This window comes from Podarcis erhardii (assembly GCF_964252035.2).
Source record: "Podarcis erhardii genome assembly, chromosome: 6".
In the NCBI taxonomy this organism is placed as follows: Eukaryota; Metazoa; Chordata; class Lepidosauria; order Squamata; family Lacertidae; genus Podarcis; species Podarcis erhardii.
Genome location: NC_138510.1, coordinates 11,811,792 through 11,833,126, shown reverse-complemented (window position 1 = coordinate 11,833,126; position 21,335 = coordinate 11,811,792). Strand labels below are relative to the sequence as shown.

The window sequence follows — 21,335 nt, the reverse complement described above, 5'->3', positions numbered from 1 at the left end:
AGTGGTGTAAATCCCTATGGGAGATGCATTATGAGCTGATATAATCAAGCAGAACTCCAAAAACCAGGGAGAATGTCAAAGATTGGAGGTGGGGGGGGGCTCACATTCTCTCTAGAACAACTTGCATCAGCAATGGGTGTTGCAAAAGTGGCTGTGTTCACTCCCTATCTCACAGACACAAACAGGCACAGACCAAACACCCGTGCATGTGTGGCCAAACACACAGAGCCTCCTCTTTGCCACAGCAAAATTGCTAACCGATCAGCTGGTCAGTGGGGATGGGATACTAAAACTCCTCTCCCTGTGATCTGCCCTACCCCTGCTCAGCTGATACAACCGGAAACTTCAGCTGGTGCAGTATTTTGTGGCCAAGGCAAGATGAATTGGCGCTGGACCTCAGTGTCCGGGCTGAACAATGGGGGTAGAGATGCTCCTTCAGTTATACTGGACTGAGGCCGTTTAGGGCTTTAAAGGTCAGCACCAACACTTTGAAAAGGTGGAGGAAATCTTTGGAGAGCTGCAACCTCTCACTGCCAGTCAGGCTAGGCCAGGCATGGCCAAACTTGGCCCTCCAGATGTTTTGGGACTATAGTTCCCATCATCCCTGACCACTGGTCCTGTTAGCTGGGGATGATGGGAGTTGTAGTCCCAAAACAGCTGGAGGGCCAAGTTTGGCCATGCCTGGGCTAGGCAATGCCGAGCTAGATGGAGCAGTGGTCTGAATCAAAATAAGATAGTATGATGAGTTACTACGCTTCAAAATCTGCAACTACATCAATGGGTTCTGAGTATATTCAGTTATGTGTATGTAGAGAAGAAAGGCAAAGTAGTTAGATGGATAAATAGATAGGCAGACTGAGTTTTAAATCGGGAAAGTCTTCATCGGTTGCAAATAAATGTGCACGTTTTCCAACCAAAAGGCCCTGCTCTATAAAGAGAAGGCATCTGTTCAGAAATGCCTTAACTCCAGCATGATGCAGTTGCTTCCATTGAAACGTGTCGAGCCCACATTTAAAACTTGGCTGGAGTTTTGTGAAGATCGGGGAGAACCTGAACTGCAAGCTCTAGTGGGGATGCAGCTGTAGCATCTGTATTCCTCTGCATCACTGTCAGTGGTTGCAATGATTTCTCTTGTTTTTTAAATTTATTTTCTAAACCCATTCCCGCCTGCTTTTCCAGGCAATGCCCATCCAAAGTGATGGGCCAGGAGGGGGGTGCTCACCCCAGAGGCAGGATCCTGACGTGATCTGCGGGTTTGATCGTTCAAAGTGAATGGAGCTTGCCTTCAAGTGTTAGTTGATTGGACCAAACTCTACATTCTTGTATCAGTTTACAAGGCCCTTAACAACTTAGAACTAGGATGCCTCAAGGATCCCTGCCTATTCACTGGGATCTCTGGGGGATCCACTGTTAGTGATCCCCCCCCCATGGCTCAGATGCATGGCTCATATTCACAGCATTCAGCATTGTGGGCCTGTATCTCTGGAACTCCCTCCAGGCTGAGATTAGACAGTCCCTCTCCATGTTGAACTTCAGGTGCATTGCAAAGACTGTTTTGTTGCTAGGATCATTTCTAATTGATCTTATCCATTGCTTTTTCATTTTTACGTGCACCACGAAGAAATGTTGGTAATTAAGCAGCCTATAAATTGATAAATCTGTATAGTTAAAGCTATGGTTTTCCCAGTAGTGATGTATGGAAGTGAGAGCTGGACCATAAAGAAGGCTGATCGTCGAAGAATTGGTGCTTTTGAATTATGGTGCTGGAGGAGACTCTTGAGAGTCCCATGGACTGCAAGATCAAACCTATCCATCCTTAAGGAAATCAGCCCTGAGTGCTCACTGGAAGGACAGATCCTGAAGCTGAGGCTCCAATACTTTGGCCACCTCATGAGAAGAGAAGACTCCCTGGAAAAGACCCTGATGTTGGGAAAGATGGAGGGCACAAGGAGAAGGTGATGACAGAGGACGAGATGGTTGGACAGTGTTCTCGAATCTACCAGCATGAGTTTGACCAAACTGTGGGAGGCAGTGGAAGACAGGAGTGCCTGGCGTGGCTCTGGTCCATGGGGTCATGGAGAGTCGGACACGACTAAACGACTGAACAACAACAACATAAATTGATAAACAATTTTGTGTTTCCATTTTTATTTCACTTTTCTTCTCTGAGCACTTGAGGCATCCGACAGCAAAGAAACGTGCATTTACAGCAATAAAGAAATAAGAAATATGTAAAATAGATATATATGTAAAGTACAGATTAAAAAAACAACAACCACAAGCATCTAAATAAACCTGACAACTGCCATATAAGCTAAAAGCTCCAACTGAGTTAAGTGTGAATGCAACAAAGAGGTGTTTTTAATTTAAAGGCATGCATCATGCAAGCACACTCCTCAGGGAGTCCCGCTTGCCAGCATCTTTCCTGCTGCGTTTACAGTCAGTGGCAAACTTAGATTTGTCTCTCTGTAATGTGTGAAATGGCCCTTAGCTGCAGCAGGATGAATGTAGCAATGTCAGTGTTTCTGAAAGATGGAAGAGGAGGCAAGCGAGGAGGCAGTCGCTCGACAGAGTCTGGTAGCAGCGCGCTCACGCACCTGCGATTTTTGAGGGAAAATGCAGAGCACTGCAAAGTGGGCCTTTTTGTTGGCGTGCGAAATTATACCCCTCCCGAAGTGTAAGGTATGCAAAACAACATGCAATGAATGATTCATGTGGGCATCCTTTGCGAGCCATTAATGCTGCCTTCGTTTATTCCCCCTCCCTCCGTTCATTATAAAATAAAAATAAAGAATGCAACAAACGAAAAATAATCAATAGCTGGCAGCAAACCAACGTTGGTGTCATTTGAGAGCTTGGGTGACTCGCTCAACAAAATTGATTTTAAATGCTGAGTTTGTTGGTAACACTTGTACCTCACTTATCAGCCAAAAAGACTCCCAGAGAGGCTTACATAATAATAATATAATAATAATTTATTATTTATACCCCGCCCATCTGAAATGAAATTGGAACAAGACACTCCCAACCCACATGCTTACACATACATACATACATACTACATACATACATACATACATACATACATAAGCAAGCAAGCAATCTGGCTTGTCTTAGCAGAGCCGATGGATAACAGTTGAGAGACAGCAAAGACTGCATACTGGTGTAATCAGTAGGAGAGCAATGGTTTTTGACTGCATTTGAATGTCTGCTAAGTCCTCAAGGAGACATGCTTTCTCTGTGTGTGTGTTTTATAAAAAAAAATTGTGTGCCAGGATTTCAATTCTTTGCCAAGAGAAGGGGGATTCTGTGAGATGTTTAAGAGATTTCATGTACATTCCAATTCGCACAATTCATTCTGCATCTGCTGGTAATGGATGGGCAAAGAGCCATGCAGAACACAGAACACTGACCCCCAAAGGACTATTAAGCATGTAGAGAGGCATCACTTCCTCTTCCACCCTGGAGGCATTGCATGCAACACTGTTTCCATTCCACTGCAGTTCACCTTCTGCTGAAACCTACAATATTTGTCTCGCTGTCTGCTGTGGCAAAATTATGCAAGTTATGTAATTAATTACATAAATTACAGGGTCACTGCATTATTGCAGCCCCGTTTATTTCAACGCAAAGGAAGCTCAAAGCAAATGGGGCGGAGGGATATAATCAGTGACACATCATCCGTAGGCTGAAACAACTTCAAAAAGCAATAATATTCGCTGGATTAATTTCTCTTCCATAAAAAAATCAAACATCACCAATTAGCACTCCCATGCCTGTTTTGGTTGGAATTCTCTGACATCCATGCTGCCCAGAACTCATACGCTTTCAAGCTCATCATTATGCTTTCTGGAAACTAGGAACAATGACAACAATACTAATAGCTGCATTGAATCAGAAGAACGTTGTGTGTATGTTGAGGGTTAAAGCTCGGTGGTGGAGAAAGTGGAAAATGACTACAGAAAGAAGGAAACTGTTGGCAGAACAGTTCTCCCACTACAATTCCCATCATTCCCTGATCATTGACCACGCTGGTAGAGACTGGTGGGAGTTGGGAGTCCAACAGTCTAAAGGACTACAGGTTTTCCATCTCTGAGTTAAAGGATCTCAAGTAGCTGGACCTCCAGTAGTTCTGCCTCCAGAGTTGGTGGCAATATGCCTTGGAATACCTGTTGCAGGTGGAGAGAATGGTCTTACAGTTGTGGGTTTCCCAGGGGCAGCTAGTTGGCCACTATGAGAACAGGATGCTGAACTAGATGGGTCCTTGGAATGATCTAGCAGGGTCCTCTTATCTTCTGGTGTCATGGGAAATATCTCTGGCCTAATGACAAACCTAGACAGCATCTTGAAAAGCAGAGACATCACCTTGCCAACAAAGGTCCGTATAGTTAAAGCTATGGTTTTCCCTTTAGTGATGTATGGAAGTGAGAGCTGGACCATAAAAAAGGCTGATCGCCGAAGAATTGATGCTTTTGAATTATGGTGCTGGAGGAGACTCTTGAGAGTCCCATGGACTGCAAGAAGATCAAACCGATCCATTCTGAAGGAAATCAGCACTGAGTGCTCACTGGAAGGACAGATCCTGAAGCTGAGACTCCAATACTTTGGCCACCTCATGAGAAGAGAAGACTCCCCGGAAAAGACCCTGATGTTGGGGAAGATGGAGGGCACAAGGAGAAGGGGACGACAGAGGATGAGATGGTTAGATAGTGTTCTCGAAGCTACCAGCATGAGTTTGACCAAACTGCGGGAGGCAGTGGAAGACAGGAGTGCCTGGCGTCCTCTGGTCCATGGGGTCACGGAGAGTCGGACACAACTAAACGACTAAACAACAACAACAAGATGACCATGGCATACCATTGCCAGTTAGAGCAGATGACGCTGACCTTAGATGGACCAGTATTCCGACTCAGTTTAAAGAAGCTCTACAAGAAAGGTCTTCAACAGATGTGAGCAAATGCTTGATGATTTGCTTGGAGGATCTGCGCATGTCCCCTAAAGTTGTGCTGCCTGTGATTGACAGCTCGGGAGAAATGCCCATCGTTGACAGCAATATCTAATGGCAAAAGCCTGATGTGAAACAAATGATGGGCAATTGGTGCCTCAGGACAAAGAGCACCGTCTGATAAACTGCAACTCGGCAGTGTGCAGTGCTGGGAGAGAGGCCCCCTGACCCTGGGCTGCTTTCTGAAGGCAAAGCACAGATGTGACGGGGTTGTCCAAGCAATCATGCACCCAGCAGGGTGTTCTGATAACCTGTAATATCCGCCGCAATCTGGGTGTATTGTGCAACTCAGGCACTCCGGAAAGAGGGCAGCTTTAACACACAACAACAATTTGAAGCAAGAAAATATGTAGTTTCCTGCTCAGAAAGCAATTGCAAGGGAGGATTTTCCCAAAGACAGCAGAACAGTTACGTTCTTTAAAAACACACAGAAAAGAAACAAACAGGATTCAGCCAAAGGGAAGCAGGATCTGCAATCCACTCCAATTATTTCTGCATTGTCATTTTTGCAACACCATCAATGCACATTGCAGGGTTTTTCTGACACACCCTTACACACCCTTTTTAAGATCTCATTTGCAGGCTGTGTAAAGGGTTGGGACTCTTCAGGGGACAAATTTTGGGGTGTTGGGACAAAACCTACCCGAGATCCAGTAGCTCTCAGCTGCCACTGGAAGCAGCTGCAGCAGGAAAGCTTCAAGTGTCAGTTGCCCCACCCTAAAAGCTGAATGAACTGCTCCTTTTTTTAATTAAGCCCCTGTCAAATTGAGGCAAAACTTTTGATATTCCATACGTTCAGCCTTGCTGAACATAACACTCATTAGGGCAAGGATGGTGAAACAGTAGCTCTGCAGATGTCGTTGGACTACAACTCCCCTCATCTCTTAGGATAGAGGTGAATTTCATTCAGTCTGGGTTTTAAAGTGCACTGACCTAATTCATAGCTTCCAGGCTTGTAACAATCAGCTAACCATCAAATTGCACAGTCTGAATTTTGCAATTAAGTTTTTGTTTTAATGCATGCAATGATGCATAAGTTTTGGTGGGGGAGGGAGACAATGTGCACAATATGTATTTTGGGGAAAATGCATAGAAAATGCTTATTTTAAGGGCAAGTGCAAACAAAAACAGGTAACAGTATAAAGGAGAATTTTTCGCAACTGTTAAAAGAAATCCTCAGAAAACAGGACAGAACAGACTTGTGATTGAAGGCACACAAAATTGGATGACCACAAGTCTTCATGCCTATATTAGGGACTATGGGAGCGGAGTCAGAGGTAGATTTTGAGGAGGGTGAGCTGTTCTATTACACTGGGCATGGAGCCTTGGGGGAACCACAGGGGGTACCACAGCAATCATGTTGAATTGAAGGCAAGAGGCAGGGGTGCCAAATTTTGGCATTGCACAGGGCGTCTCTGAAATTTGAAATTTTGGTCTGAGCCTAAAACCTTAGCTACGTGAGCTACCTGAGACTCTGTAGGTGTGCATCTCCAGGCACATAAACACTTTTGCAGAGGGCCTTCTCGGTAGTGACACCCGCCCTGTAGAACACCCTCCTACAAGATGTCAAAGAGAAAAACAACTACCAGACTTTTAGAAGACATCTGAAGGCAGCCCTGTTTAGGGAAGCTTTTAATGTTTAATAGATTATTGTATTTTAATATTCTGTTGGAAGGCGCCCAGAGTGGCTGGGGAAACCCAGCCAGATGGGCGGGGTATAAATAAATAATAATTATTATTATTATTATTATTATTATTATTATTATTATTATTATTATTATTATTAATTATCCCCCCTTGTATAATGCATTTCTATATGTTACTTTCACTGATGCATGCATTTCTACTCCCATTTTTTCTGTAGCATGTGCATTTTATGCACACATTACTTGGCTGTAGAACAGTAAAACCTGGAGGAGTGTGAGTTTCGAAGGATGGCCGCATTTCCCTTAGCCTATTGCAGCCTTTCTCAGACCTGGGTGCCCAGATGTTGTTAGACTACGATTCCCATCATCCCTAGCTACCAGGACCAGTGGTCAGGGATGATGGGAGCTGTACTCCAACAACATTTTGGCACCCAAGTTTGAGAAAAGTTGGCATACTGTATCAGAAAGCACAAATGAGGCAGGTTCACCTTTAAATGCGAACCAAATCGATATCCTTTCCATGGCTAACCTGGGGGGGGGGAGGCCCCCTACCAGATCAAGCTGTGTTCCAGATCTTCAAGGCAGCACACCTTAGCTCCCAGACTCCCACACCAACACCAGGAGGTCCACAGAGGCTGCAGGTCTACCATTTGGCAGAAGTGGGCTTTGAATATTGCCCAGTTGTATGCTTTCTATCCCAACCTTTCTGGGTGCAGCTGGATGGCACAGGCACAACTGAAGCTGCAGCAGGAACGCTGCCATGCTTCTCAACGAAACTCAAATGATGAAGTGCCTCTCTCCTGCTTTCTCTCTCTCTTTTTTTTTAATTAAGTAAAAGAATGTGTGCTGAGGGCTGTGCATCCCCCCCCCTTTTGTGTGTGTGGGGGGGGAGCCACCGTCTTTTGTGTCCTTTCGGAAAGCGCTTGGCAGGCAAAGGGAATCTGTTTACAAAAACGAGCGGAGCTGGTAAAGTTCAGGTTCGTGTTTGGATTCAGCCCCAGCAAACCGACGCTGACGCGGTGCCAGGCGTATCGAGCTGCCAAACAGTTCATCTCAAATTGTAAATTAAAGGAAGGTGTTGTGGGGCGGGGGGAGAAACTTATCAGGATGCTTCCGTGTGCCTCTTTGGCGATTTGATTTTGTTAACCCCAGCCCCCAAACACTTTGGCTGTCGTGCCTATGGGTGTATGTTTGCTTATTTTCTCTTGGTGTCCGGAGGGTGAGTGGGGAAAGCCAAGGATTTAGTTGGCACAGCAAAAAAGCTACGGAGCAAAACAAAGCAAAATAACAGGAGGTTCATCCCAAGTGCTTCATTTTATAGGGGCTGCTGGGAGACTGGAAGAAAAGAAAGCAGGGAAGCTCAAGTGATCTATTGTAAAAATAAAAATATGCATTTCGAGGATTGGTGGGGATGAGGAATGAAGTGCCTCGGAACTGCTTGTTATTCCCTAAATCAAAGCATCTGCCCTAATCTGATGCTTTGAAGACCAAGTCTCAAACTGCCGGGGATTTTTCTCTGACCTCCCATCTGGTTGAGTGAGAGGGCAGGCTGGGGAGAGACCTTGCTGGATCTCTTTTAGCTATATACTGCATGCTATTGCATGCCAGCCATCAAAGACCATCCATTTCAAAGCACCGCTGCATGTCATCCATCTAGCGAATGCTGTCAGAAACCAACAACCATATATAAGCCCTGTTGTTAAACATGGCGGGCTGCCTGGTTCAGCTAGCAAACATGTGGTGAATATTTGAATATTCAAAGAGACTTTATGTCAAAATTTACAGCTTTTGGAGCAAATCCATTTCAGTTCTGATGCCTGTCATGGACATAATAAACGGCCAGGCCTTGAGCTGTCTGTCTAGATGCGGGCAGTTCATATTTTACCTAATTTTATTCACCTCTGAAGCATTGCTGTTACCATTTGCTTGCAAGGCTTACATCCGCAGCCAGCCTCCTGTACATATATTGATGTCTGAAATGTTCAGTTTTATAAATATATTAGCAAACGCCTGTGCTTTTCCAAATAAAAATAAATCGTTAGTGCTACAATGGCAAAACGGGAGACTTTTTCTTTTCTTTTTTTTCTTTTTACTGACAAATTGACTGTACTGGGATTTATTTACTTCATACTCCAGTCATAATTAAAACACGGAGCCCTATCGGAGGTAGCTCCTACAGCTTGAACTTTGCTCTCCGAGAGACGGAACACATTGATTAATCCATGAGGTCATTTGGGCCAACTTATGCAGAGTTAATCATGGAAAGCCCTGCAACAAGGCCAGAAGCTGTGTGGGATTATTTATTGGCAGGTAGGAAAGCACCCAGGCTGGCCAGAGCGAAGGCAAAAAGAGCTTCCCTGCTAGCTGAAACCTTTAATTGCAAAGCATCTCATTAGTTTATCAGTAAACCTGATGACTCTAACGAGGAGGTGGTGTGATTCCACGTGCCATGCTCCAGGACCATAGATGGGTTATATAGCCTACTGGGGTGTAAATTGTGTGGTCTGACAACCCACGGAGCACCTTATCTCCTTTGCAGACTCACCCATAATGAAGGAGGCTGCAATTGCCTGCCGGGAAAGGTGCAGCCGGGATAACCATTTAATGCAACCTTGCTGCTGCATAAGAGTAGCTGTAAGGATGCGATAAGCCTGGTCAGCAAAAAAAAAAAAAAAAAAAAAAAAGGAACTTAAGGAAAGCAAGTTTGAGCACCGGTGATGAATGGTTTTAAAAATAATAATCCTAGGGCTGCAACAAAATGTTACAGTGTGGCATGTTCTAGTTTTAGGCAGCCATATTAAATGTGGAATTATTTGTTTTGGGGTTGTAAATAGAATCAAGAACTAAAGGGGAATTGTCCGAAAAGGGGGGAAAAAGGGTTTGGGGGAGAGCTGACGTATTTCCCAAATCTTCTAACCCACCTTTTGATTGAGGTGGGTTGGAATACAGAATATCCCTCAGGCGAGCACGAATAGCATGTATGCTTTTGGAATGGTTCCGCTGCAAAGAGCTAACACTTCTGAATGGAACCTTTAAACATGTGTCAAGCTAGCACCCTGTTATGTACTGAGCTGAACCCTAGAACAAAAGGATGCAGAATGCAGCAGTGTGATTGGTCCGCAGGAGCCACCCAGTCCAGCTCCAGGTGGAAGTGAATCAGCGACTTGATTGGCCTGCAGGAGCAGCCAATCAGGCTTCTGGAGGAAGTGAATCTGCAAACTGATTGGCCTACAGGAGCAGCCCGGAATTAGCCAATCATGCGGAGCCCATTGTGTAAATAATGTATATATAGCTATTTTTGGGGAAAAGTTTCGTTCATTGCTACTATGAGCTGAATAAAGAGCATGAAATTCACACTCAACTCTGAGTATCATATATTTCACACCCTTTTAAGCTGGATCACTTTTTTAAAAATTCCATGCCTTCTTATTGCTGTAATGATTGCACTGCAATCACACAGTCACCCCCTTGTTGTGAAGCACTAATTAATACAGAAAACCTATGGGTGGACTCACAGGTACAGTACGGTAAGTTTACAATTTATGCACATTCAACTTGTGCACATTCAGCTATATGCACTTGGCAAAAAAATGAAAGAATAAAAAGGGGTAAAGAAAGGGGGCCAGCATCTGGGGAAAAGACTTTGGCAATCCGACCTGTCACTGCACCCAATGTCTTCTGACTGCACAATTTGGGCCTTAGGCACGACCCCCAGAATGTAACCGCCGCAAGAGTTGAGGACTTACTGAACGTGTGAGTACCTCAAGGTATGTAAGGCAGTGCTGGATTTAGAGAAGAGAACCATCAGGAAATCTATTTGGGAGTGGCAAATTTTGGCCCTGCGTAGGGTGCCATTTTGTGAGAGGTTTCCAAAGTATGCCCCTGCTTAAGGGTGGATGGCATGGAGAGCAGTGCAGGTGAAACTGAGCAGTTGCAGAAAGTAGACATCAAATGTCATATCATAAAGCAAAAGTGAGTTGTCAGCTGCTCAGAGGCTTAGTGAGGGCAGATGGCCAGGCAGAGTGCTATCCTAGAAGTTATCCTAGAAGTTTTCCTGTAGCAACTTCTGGCCTAGATCCACTGTGCATATGCTAACATTGTGTTTAAATATTGTATGTCGTGAGACAGGCTTGTAAATATTCACTTACCTGGATTTCAGTGGTTAGCAGGAATCATCTCCAGACCACTAGACAATGGATCTTTATACAAATTGGCTCTTCCCCTCATTTTAAGCCACAAATGACTATCATAGATATGTGCATAAGAGCAGGTAGGTTAGAAAGTGTTTTTTTCATCTGGTTGGGGGGACAGGGACCCTTAATAAGGTGTCTACCCTACTGCAACGCAATGGCTTCCATCTCAAAATTGTCCCATTGTGTTCTTTTTCATCTGACCAGATGCATTTTATATCCCAGTAAGGCAGAATGATTGATCCTAAGCATATCAGCCTTTTAGAATCTACAGCGAATGCTTCCGTTATAGGGCAAAGGATGGAGGACATAAAACCAAGCAAACACCTAACTCAGGCTGTGATCCTAACCATGCCTCTCCAAATGTGGGTCCTGTTGAATTCAATGGGGCTTACTCCAGTTAAGTGGGGTTAGGTAAAGGTAAAGGGACCGCTGACCATTAGGTCCAGTCGTGGGTGACTCTGGGGTTGCGGTGCTCATCTCGCTTTATTGGCCGGCGTACAGCTTCCGGGTCATGTGGCCAGCATGACTAAGCCGCTTCTGGCGAACCAGAGCAGCGCACGGAAATGCTGTTTACCTTCCCGCCGGAGCGGTACCTATTTATCTACTTGCAATTTGACATGCTTTTGAACTGCTAGGTTTGGCAGGAGCAGGGACCAAGCAATGGGAGCTCACCCCATCGCGGGGATTCGAACCGCCGACCTTCTGATGGGCAAGTCCTAGGCTCTGTGGTTTAACCCACAGTGCCACCCACGTCCCTAAGTGGGGTTAGGACTGCAGGGTAAATAGCAGTTCTATGTGGAGAAAGGAGGCTGCTTTAACCAGCATATTCAGAATGAGTTTGTGCCTGCTTGCTGCTATAAGTCATCTTTTTGGAGCGGGGGCAGGGGTTCCATCTAGTCTCTATGGAAGTCATCCGCTCCAGGGTGCTCTTACTCCCATCCCAAATGTGAGAGATAAGTCTTCTTCCTTTAAGCAACATCTGTTTGAGTCAAACTGGTTTCAGGCAAATGGGGGACGTTGGGAGATGGGCAGATTTAGGGCGAGTAAGAAGTCCTTTGCTGGATTTAGCTGTCTAGTTTCAGGATTTTACTCTCCAACACCAGTCCTCCCAGATGTCTTTGGAAGCCAGGATGTCAAGAATATGGTCTTCTGGGCTGATGGAAGGCTCTTGAATCCAGCAGAATCTGCCATCAGCAGAAGAGAGAGGAAAGGAATTGTTGCCTATTCCTTCTGCTATCCACCCCTTAGCCTCCCCCCAAAAAAAATCCAGTTCCATGGTTTGGGGGGTCCTTAGAACACTGTGGAAGGTAGGACAGGAGGAATCAGGAGAAACTGTGTCAAATAAGACCACTGATCTTTGATAATTGGATCACCCCATCTCCTCCCATTACTGCTGTACATGAATACGCACACCAGATTCCCTAAAGTATCCAGGACATAAACAGATACATACAGCTGTTCATATGACTATAAAAATGCTTGTACATTGCTACTTACAAAATTATGCTGCAGTAATATTGCATCACATGGGGCTTAACTCTCTTATATGTTATTTATGTATAATATATTGCGTATACTTTTGCATATAATTAGGCGGGCTTTTAAAATAAAATAAAAATGGCAATATGCGAGCAGCTCAAAATTAAATGGGTTCTTGATGAAAGAGGTGGTCCAATGCAGGAAAGGCTCAATCAGGCACAAAATTCTGTGCAGAAATCCTTTAAAAGCAGTTTCCTCCTCCATCCCTAATTGGGTCACCGTAATGCTTTCTCTTATGATCTCAGATGCAAGTCTAAATTGGATATTTCTGGTCCCTGCAGTTAAAACAATAGGCCACAGGTGGTTCAATTTCTTATTAGCAGCACAGGACCTATTGTTCTCAGCCTTGGAGCTGGTACAACCTAGTTTAATCGAAGCGTGCTTTATGATAACAGCTGCACTTTATCATGCTATTTGTATCCCATGCATTGGTTTTAGCTTCATTTGAATAAATATCCAAAGCTAAATCATGGTCCTGTTTTGGAAACCCATGACATATCGGGCAAATATTGTTTAATAACTCCGGAAAAAAATTGGTGAGCCAAAGAATGATCTTCTCAGACCATCAGCATAATGTCCACTATTGACTTCTCCAAAAGAGAAAAATTGACTTGAGACAAAGTTGATGTGTAAACTGCCTTGTTTTGCCCTAAGTACTTTTCTGTTTGCATGTAAGGCTAATCGTATTCATTAGAAAGCTTCTGGCATGCAGTTTACTAAACAGATATTGACGAAGGCAGAAGATTCATTGACTCAAGAGTGAGAGAGCTTAACCAAGGAGATATAATTGGTTAAATTTCTTCCAGATTTTCAATAGTCTTGATTAGAAAGGAGTAAACATAGCAGTTGTTCACGTCTCCTAAGCAAATGTGCTTTACCAATCGAGAGCTGGAGTTGTGCATTCCCTGTCTATATATATATTCAAGAGCTTAGATTGCCCATTTACAAGCACGGCAAGGAAGCTGTCCAACCATAGCAAGGAGCATGTTTCAGGCTGGGTGAGGATTTGAGAGACAGCAGTGGAGCTGTCCAGCCAGAAAATGCAGCTGAAGTCTGTTGTTATTTAGTCGTTTAGTTGTGTCCGACTCTTCGTGACCCCATGGACCAGAGCACACCAGGCACTCCTGTCTTCCACTCCCGCAGTTTGGTCAAACTCATGCTGGTAGCTTCGAGAACACTGTCCAACCATCTCGTCCTCTGTCGTCCCCTTCTCCTTGTGCCCTCCATCTTTCCCAACATCAGGGTCTTTTCCAGGGAGTCTTCTCTTCTCATGAGGTGGCCAAAGTATTGGAGCCTCAGCTTCACAATCTGTCCTTCCAGTGAGCACTCAGGGCTGATTTCCTTCAGAATGGATAGGTTTGATCTTCTTGCAGTCCATGGGACTCTCAAGAGTCTCCTCCAGCACCATAATTCAAAAGCATCAATTCTATAGCTGAAGTCTAGACACAAGCAGATGTTGCATAAGGATGCTGCCTTATACTGAACCAGACCATTGGTCCATCTGGTTCAGTATTGTCTGAACTGGCTGGCAGCAACCCTTCAAGATTTCACACAGAGATCTCTCCTAGCTGTACCTGGAAAGTAGAGCTGCCAGGAATTGAACCTGGGTCTATGGCTGATGTTGTTGGGTCCCATGATAGTTATACCAGGGTGGATACTTATTTATTATTACTTATCTATCCTACCTTTCCTTCAAGGAGTTCAGTGTGGTGTACTGCTTCTCTCCCTCCCCATTTCCTCCTCACTACAACCCTGTGAGGTAGACTAGGTTAAAAGAAAGTTTCTGGTCCAAGGTTACCCCATGAGCTTTGATGCTGAGTTGGGATTTGAGCCCTAGTCTCTAGCACTCTAAGTGCTTTGCTGTGTTGACTCAGTTGGTATCTGGACTTATTACAGGTTCTATTGGCCCTTGTGTTTGTTTCTCTGAGTCTGGTTCACCCTGTGGCCTATTTTTTTGTGAGGAGCTGCTTTAGGATAGGAGACTACAGTGGTACCTCGGGTTAAGTACTTAATTCATTCCGGAGGTCCATACTTAATCTGAAACTGTTCTTAACCTGAAGCACCACTTTAGGTAATGGGGCCTCCCGCTGCTGCCGCGCCGCTAGAGCACAATTTCTGTTCTCATCCTGAAGCAAAGTTCTTAACCTGAAGCACTATTTCTGGGTTAGCGGAGTCTGTAACCTGAAGTGTATGTAACCTGAAGCGTATGTAACCCGAGGTACCACTGTATCTAGAAACCAAGCCTTACAAGGAACAGTTGAAGGAGCTGAGTATGTTTAGCATGGAAAAGAGGAGACTGGGAGGAGAGATGATAGCCATCTTCAAATGTCTCAAGGGCTGTCGCATGGAGAAATCTTGTTTTCTCCCGCCCCAGAAGGTACCAATGGCTTCAAATGACAAGAAAGGAGATTCCGACTAAACACCAGGAAGAACTTTCTGACAGTGAGAGCTGTTCGACAGTGGAATGGACTCCCTCAGAAGGTGGTGGGCTCTCTTTCCTTGGAGGTTTTTAAGCAGAGGTTGGATGACTATCTGTCATGGATGCTTTAGCTGAGATTCCTGCATCACAGTGGGTTGCACTAGATGACCCTGTCCCTTCCAACTCTACAATTCTATGATTCTACCTGTAGACAAGAACAGTTTTTACCACCCATAGAGTATGAAAGAGATATCACTTTTTCCAGCTTGTGTTTTGAGTGGTGTTGACTGGAAGCTAAAGGGGACAATAAGTGGTGTATATTTTATTTATTTACTTACTTACTTACTTAATTTAATTTAATTTAATTTAATTTAATTTAATTTAATTTATTTAATTTTATTTATACCCTGCCCTCCCCAGCCAAGACCGGGCTCAGGGTGGCTAACATCAGGTATAAAAACAATTGATTGAAATACAACTTAAAAACAAGATTAAAATGCAGCCTCATTTCAGTGGAAGCCCAGATCAAAAACTCTTTGGGGGGGAGAAAATGTCAAATCTTCACCAAGGCCAAATATCCAGACTGGTCCTACGTGGGGCAGAAAAGCCAGGGAAGTCCCCAAATAGGGGTTCCATCGCAGAAGGAAAAGGATCAGGCTGGTTCCAAGCCAAAGGCCAGGTGGAACAACTCTGTCTTACAGGCCCTGCGGAAAGAAATCAGATCCCGCAGAGCCCTGGTCTCATGAGGCAGAGCGTTCTTTCATTTTATCTTCTGGGTCTGTCCTGTAGTAGATTCCTCCTTGGGATTAGACTGGTCTTGCTGATCTAGGGAAAGGCAGGTTCAGTTCTGCATGGTTGAGTGGGGCACCCTGTGACTTCTCCACTAATGCCTGCCTTCCAGCTGTGTGGTGGCAAGCCCTGGCCTTTGCAGCTGGTCAGGGGAAAGGGAGAAGGAGAAACACTGTGGCAGAGTGTCTGTCCCGGGTCCAGTGCCTGACATCTCCAGGTAAGGGCTGGAAAAACTCACTGCCTGAAACCCTAGAGAGTTGCTAGTAGTGCAGTCAATGCTGAACTAAATGACTCAGCCTAAGGCAGCCTCCTATGTGATGTGGATCACAGATTTTATCGGCTGCATCCTTTCACTGCATCCTTTCTCTCCTCCATCACCGGGATGTCATATCGGTAGCCATTGGCATATTGCTGAGACACTTTGTGGGTTGGTGGTTTTCCCATAACCTGATGGGCCTGCAATAATAAACAAAAGGTTATTTTTTTACACTGGTGCTAAACTTCAAATATACCGTATTTTCCCGTGTATAAGACTATATTTTTCCTAAAATTTTGAAGTTTAAAATAAGGGGTCATCTTACATACAGATAGCGCACAGTGCATTTTCTTAATTTTGAGTCACAAAAATTTGAGTCACATGGAAAAATACAGTAATAGCCTATTGCTGACTCAATAGTTTTTGTGTTAAGAGAAAAAAGAGGAAGCCAGGAGATGATTGCCAACTAGTTTTCCAAGTGCAATTAAAAACAAACAAAACCCAACCACCAAGATTCTACCTGCAAGAAGGGTGCATTTAGAGGTGATAAAAATTTCATGGAGCTAAATGTGTTCTCCCAGGCAAAAGCAGAGCTAAATCCTATCCTTTGAGTTTTTGTGTCTTCCGTTAAACTCTACATCATTAGCTCTTTGTAATCCGTACAATCCAATCCCAGGAGAGTGGCAGGGAACTGAATGTCTTGTGTTTACTTACAAAATAAAAGCCTTCTGCTTCTACTGGAATGAGTATCACTTAATGCAGGCGCTGGGTTGTATCACAGGCTGGGTGATACATGGCGAAAGTTGGGGGCAGTGTAGGCTCAATTTTTTTCTGAGACAGAATAAGGAAAAAAGGCCTTCTTTGGAGAAGGCTTAGAATCGTAGAATTGTGGAGTTGGAAAGTATCTGAAGGGTCATCTAGTCCTACCCCCCCGCCCCACAATACAGGAAACACGGCTCCTTGCACCTCATTTTTGTGATGTACCGTATTTTTCCGTCTAGAAGACGTCTCCATGTATAAGACGCCTCCAATTTTGGGGGACTCAGATTTAAGAAAATGGGGGGAGATGTCCGCCGTGTATAAGACGCACCCAAATTTTGGACATTATTTTTTAGGGGGAAAACCTAGTCTTATACATGGAAAAATACGGTATGTTTCCCCATTCTGTATATTCAATCTATCATAATTCTAGTTCAGCATTCCAATTCTCCTGTGAGTTTGAATAACCACTGATCCAACATTCACCACCTGGATCATTTTTTTAAAAAGAAAAATACAGAAGGTCATAGAATCATAGAATTTAAAGACCTCCAAGGAAGGAGAGGCCACAACCTCCCGAGGGAGACCATTCCACTGTCAAATGATGGGTCTCCTGCCCCTTTCTCATCTCATTGCACACTGAGAGAGCACCCTACAGTGAATCTAGCTTGCTTGCTTGCTTATTTATTTATTTATTTATTTATTTATTTATTTATTTATTTATTTATGCTGCTTATTTCAATGGATTCAAGGAAGATTGGGAGAACTCAGGCTCATTGTTCATGCCTGTTCTAGCAAACTATGGTATACCTGACCTGGAACATCAGTTCTAAAGCGGGTCAGCATACAGTGGCTATGTGATCTTCCTTACAGATATTAGTCCTCTATTTGAAGAGTTGTCAGAGCACAGCCTTCTGTTTAATGGAGCAATTCATTTAAAGGACTAACATGCCAAGTCCAGATTAAAAATAAAGAACTCTGAGAAGAGAGAGGAAGAAAGGCCTTAAACTGCCCGTCAGCAGTTAGTACCTGGGCAGCAGATGGAGCAGCACACATGCCATATTATGGGATGTATCGTATTTGTATTTAACTTATAGTCAACATTTATAAATTTGTGCATACACCCATAAATTAGCACTTGCAAATCTGTGTTCCTTTTTTTTTTTTTTTTTTTTTTTTTTGCTGATGTGAATTTATCATACTTATATCTCACAACAAGTATATACTGTTTGATTAGAATACAGCCTACAAAAATAATAAAACAATAAAATTATTGGTGAAGAACCATAAAAACTACTATTTAAGATCTCCAAAAGGATACTTAAAATCACCAAAAAGCTAAAACCAGATTAAACCACATGGCATTTTCTACATGTCTAATCAGAAAGGTTTTTACCAGGTGCTAAAAAGAGTACTGTGAAGGCGCTGAACTGATTTCATTAGGCAGGGAGTTCCAAAGATGGCTGTCTAAGTGCAGGGTGCCAACTTGAATCAAATATGGGGGAGCAGGTAAGCCCTGCCCCACATAATTGATCACATGATGCTTTGCACGAACACTATTTGAATGGCAATGCCTATCAATTTTGGGTGGCTCGGCTCCCTCAAATATTTTATTGGGAGGGTGAAGACCCCTTGGCCCCTAGGAGTTGGCTCCTATGTCTATGTGGGGTAGGAACTCTTCCGCAGGGCCTGTAAGACAGAGCTATTCCGCCTGGCTTTCAATTTGAACTTAGCCTGATCTTTTATTCCCCTTCCTCCCCTCCCCTCCCCTTTTTATGAAGATTACCCGCTCTGGGATCCCACAGCTAATTCTCCCCTGGTCTCCTCGCTGGCCCATAATTTTATTTATACCCCACCCTTCCCGGTTTTCTGAACCGGGAAGGGTGGGGTATAAATAAAATTATTATTATTATTATTATTATTATTATTATTATTAATTTATTAAATATTTGGGCCTGGCTGTTAGCGTGGTAGAATGAATGCTTCAAAAAGGATTGATTCAGAAATGCACAGTTATGGAAAGGCGGTGTTCTTCCGCACGATTCTTGAATACAACATGCGGCACATGAGCGAACTCGCTGGACTACTCAATTCATCACCTGGGCTGCCTTCCCCCAATTCGACACCCGCCCTCCCTTCACAGAGCAAGCAATTAAAAATGATGAGGGTAAAGGGTTAAACCGAAAACTCTTGCTAATGAAGGTACTATGCCTGCTTTCTCTCTGGGGGGCATTTGATGCGCCTTCTGGCATAAGCTTCTGATAAGCATCAGTGAAGCGTTCCACGGGCTGATACGCACATATATTTTTAAACACGGTTTCCCCTCTCCCCAACCCCCATGTAAAATTGATAAAATGCAAAGCTCTGCTGTTTATCTCGAACCCTAATTACAGACGCCGCAGCCTTTGAACGCTAACTGTCTACAGTGGTTCGTGAGACTTTAGGCTGGTCAAAGGAACATAGATCTGAGTCCGGTGAGATCTGAGCTTTGAGTAAAGGCAGCCATATCCCCCCCTCCCCCTTTCTTCTTTAATTCAAAAGTTGCTTCCCTTGCAAATTGCAGCCATTCTCAGCTTTCTAAATAGAATTATGCCGCTGTAAAAGGTCCTTGTAGGTCATGCAGCCCAATCTCCTGTCCGGAGCAAGAATTAGAGCGCACGATGCGAACACAACATCCCCTAAAGCCAGAAGGAAAGTAATTTCACCAGCGTCCTGTGATTTAGAAGAAGAAGAGTTTACACCCATTAAGATTGATTGCTAGCTTTCTTTTCAAGGCAAGCTATTGTGTTTATTACAAGGGCTAGCACCGTTGCTTTAGCTCATAAGAAGCAGTGTCTACACCAGGTAATAATAAATAATAAATTTTTATTTATACCCCGCCCTTCCCAGTTCAAAAAACCGGGCTCAGGGCGGCTAACAACAAATTTAAAACACTTAATTGATGCAACAAAAAACCAGCATAAAATACAATATGAAACGTGAATAACAATAAATTCAGAATTCAAAAATCAATCCAATAAATCCATCCAATAAACATTAGATGATCACCAGGGCTAACTGGCTAAATTAGTCCTATTTGGCCCAGCGAGGAGACCAGGGGAGAATTAGCTGTGGGATCCCAGAGCGGGTAATCTTCATAAAAAGGGGAGGGGGAGGGAAGGAATGGGAATAAAAGATCAGGCTAAATTCAGATTGAAAACCAGGCAGAATAGCTCTGTCTTACAGGCCCTGCGGAAGGAAGTTAAATCCTGCAGGGCCCTGGTCTCATGGAACAGAGCATGACAGAGCAGGGCCCTGGTCTCATGGGACAAACGTCTCAGCTCCTGCTCTGCAAAATGAGCATGAAGGTTCTCAGTTGCAGCAAGGCAGTATTTCGAAGTAAGTGAAGCAATGCACATTGCTATCTAAAGAGGGAGCCCCCCTCCTTCAGACCGCAGAGTCTAGAATTAAGTTTAAAATTACCTAATTGCACAAATGTCACAGCAGGGATCAGACCAAAAGTTCCTTGCACCTGAGTGCTATCCCAGTCATAAGAGAGATGGCCTGGCTCCTGTTGCCAGAATCCAAGCCTCAAACTTGGATGCATCTGTCAGTTTTGGTTACTCTCTGTTTCTCTTTTTCTTTTTTTTTCTTTTTTGCAATCTTACATTCAGCTCCTCCGATTCAAAAACTTTTTTAAAAGCCCTCATTGAAAGTTGTGTGCATTTGCCTGTTTATTTCCCCCAACATTTGTGCAAGCATCGTCCCCTGATATGATGCATTCTGACATTATTTTCACAAATAGATACTGTGTGTGTGTGTGTGTGTGTGCGCGCGCGCGCGTGTGCATGCGCACACACGCACAATTTCCCCTAGCATATGGCATTTTTGTACACATTGTTCTCTCTGGAGAACTGTGTTGCAAACTTCCAAGTGCAACTCCTGATGGGCAGGTGCATGTTGGTGCATTTATTGATTGGGGAAATCCAAATTAGATAGGTTCATACTAAAATGCAAACTGAACCAAAATGCAAACTCCCCCATCTCTATTTGCGTCTGCGACACCTTGCAAAGATATAGAAAAAGAGCCAGACCAGGTTTGGGTAAAATCCCTTGTTGCTTTTGTTTGTTTGTTTTGCAATATAATTTGGAATATCTCCAAGAGCAGGTTGTCAATGCTTGCACCCTCTACTGCGTACCCTCCAAGAGTCCTGATTTTCCAGTGACAGTCCCAGAATTATGAAAGCCACCCCGGCTTCTTCTTCTTTTTTCCCCCATATAAATTTTTATTGGTTTTCCATCGATAATACATATATACAGTCTAGATTACATAAGTTGCATATAACATAGCTGTTACAAGAATCATATATATATAGTACACAGTTATTTTGGGCTCCGCCGAGCCTCGGATTTCCCTTCACTTCATTGGTAAGTATCAGATAATTTCTAAAGTTACGTGTTTTATATCCTTTTTTTGCCAAACACTGTTAGAGTTGTTCCAACCCTGCCAGAGTCATCGAAGTTCTATACTTATCTCTTATATACGTCAGCTATTTGTTCCAATTTTCATGAAACTTCTGGTCATTCTGGTCTCTTAGTCTTCCTGTTATTCTAGCTAGTTCAGCATAATTTATCATCTTGATCTGCCAGTCATTTATAGTAGGTATTAATTCCATTTTCCAGCTTTGGGCTAACATAGTTCTAGCGGCCGTTGTGGCATATAGAAAGAGATTTTTGTCCTCTTTTTTGA

The 21,335-nt window shown here is 43.7% G+C and overlaps 1 protein-coding gene across 8 annotated transcripts in view; it reads left to right on the top strand.

Moving 5' to 3' along the window:
• The window catches only part of CDH4 (cadherin 4), an 812,930-nt gene that overhangs the window by 447,976 nt on the left and 343,619 nt on the right, over positions 1 to 21,335 (top strand). Inside the window, exon 1 of one of the 8 annotated variants that reach the window (XM_081867612.1) lies at positions 19,933 to 19,984. The exons of the other annotated variants lie outside the window; for them this stretch is intronic. Within the exon in view, the coding sequence (XP_081723738.1) occupies positions 19,942 to 19,984 (43 nt within the window). The 5' untranslated portion in view covers positions 19,933 to 19,941. Of the gene's footprint in view, positions 1 to 19,932; positions 19,985 to 21,335 lie in introns of those variants that run through there. 8 annotated transcript variants of the gene reach the window in all.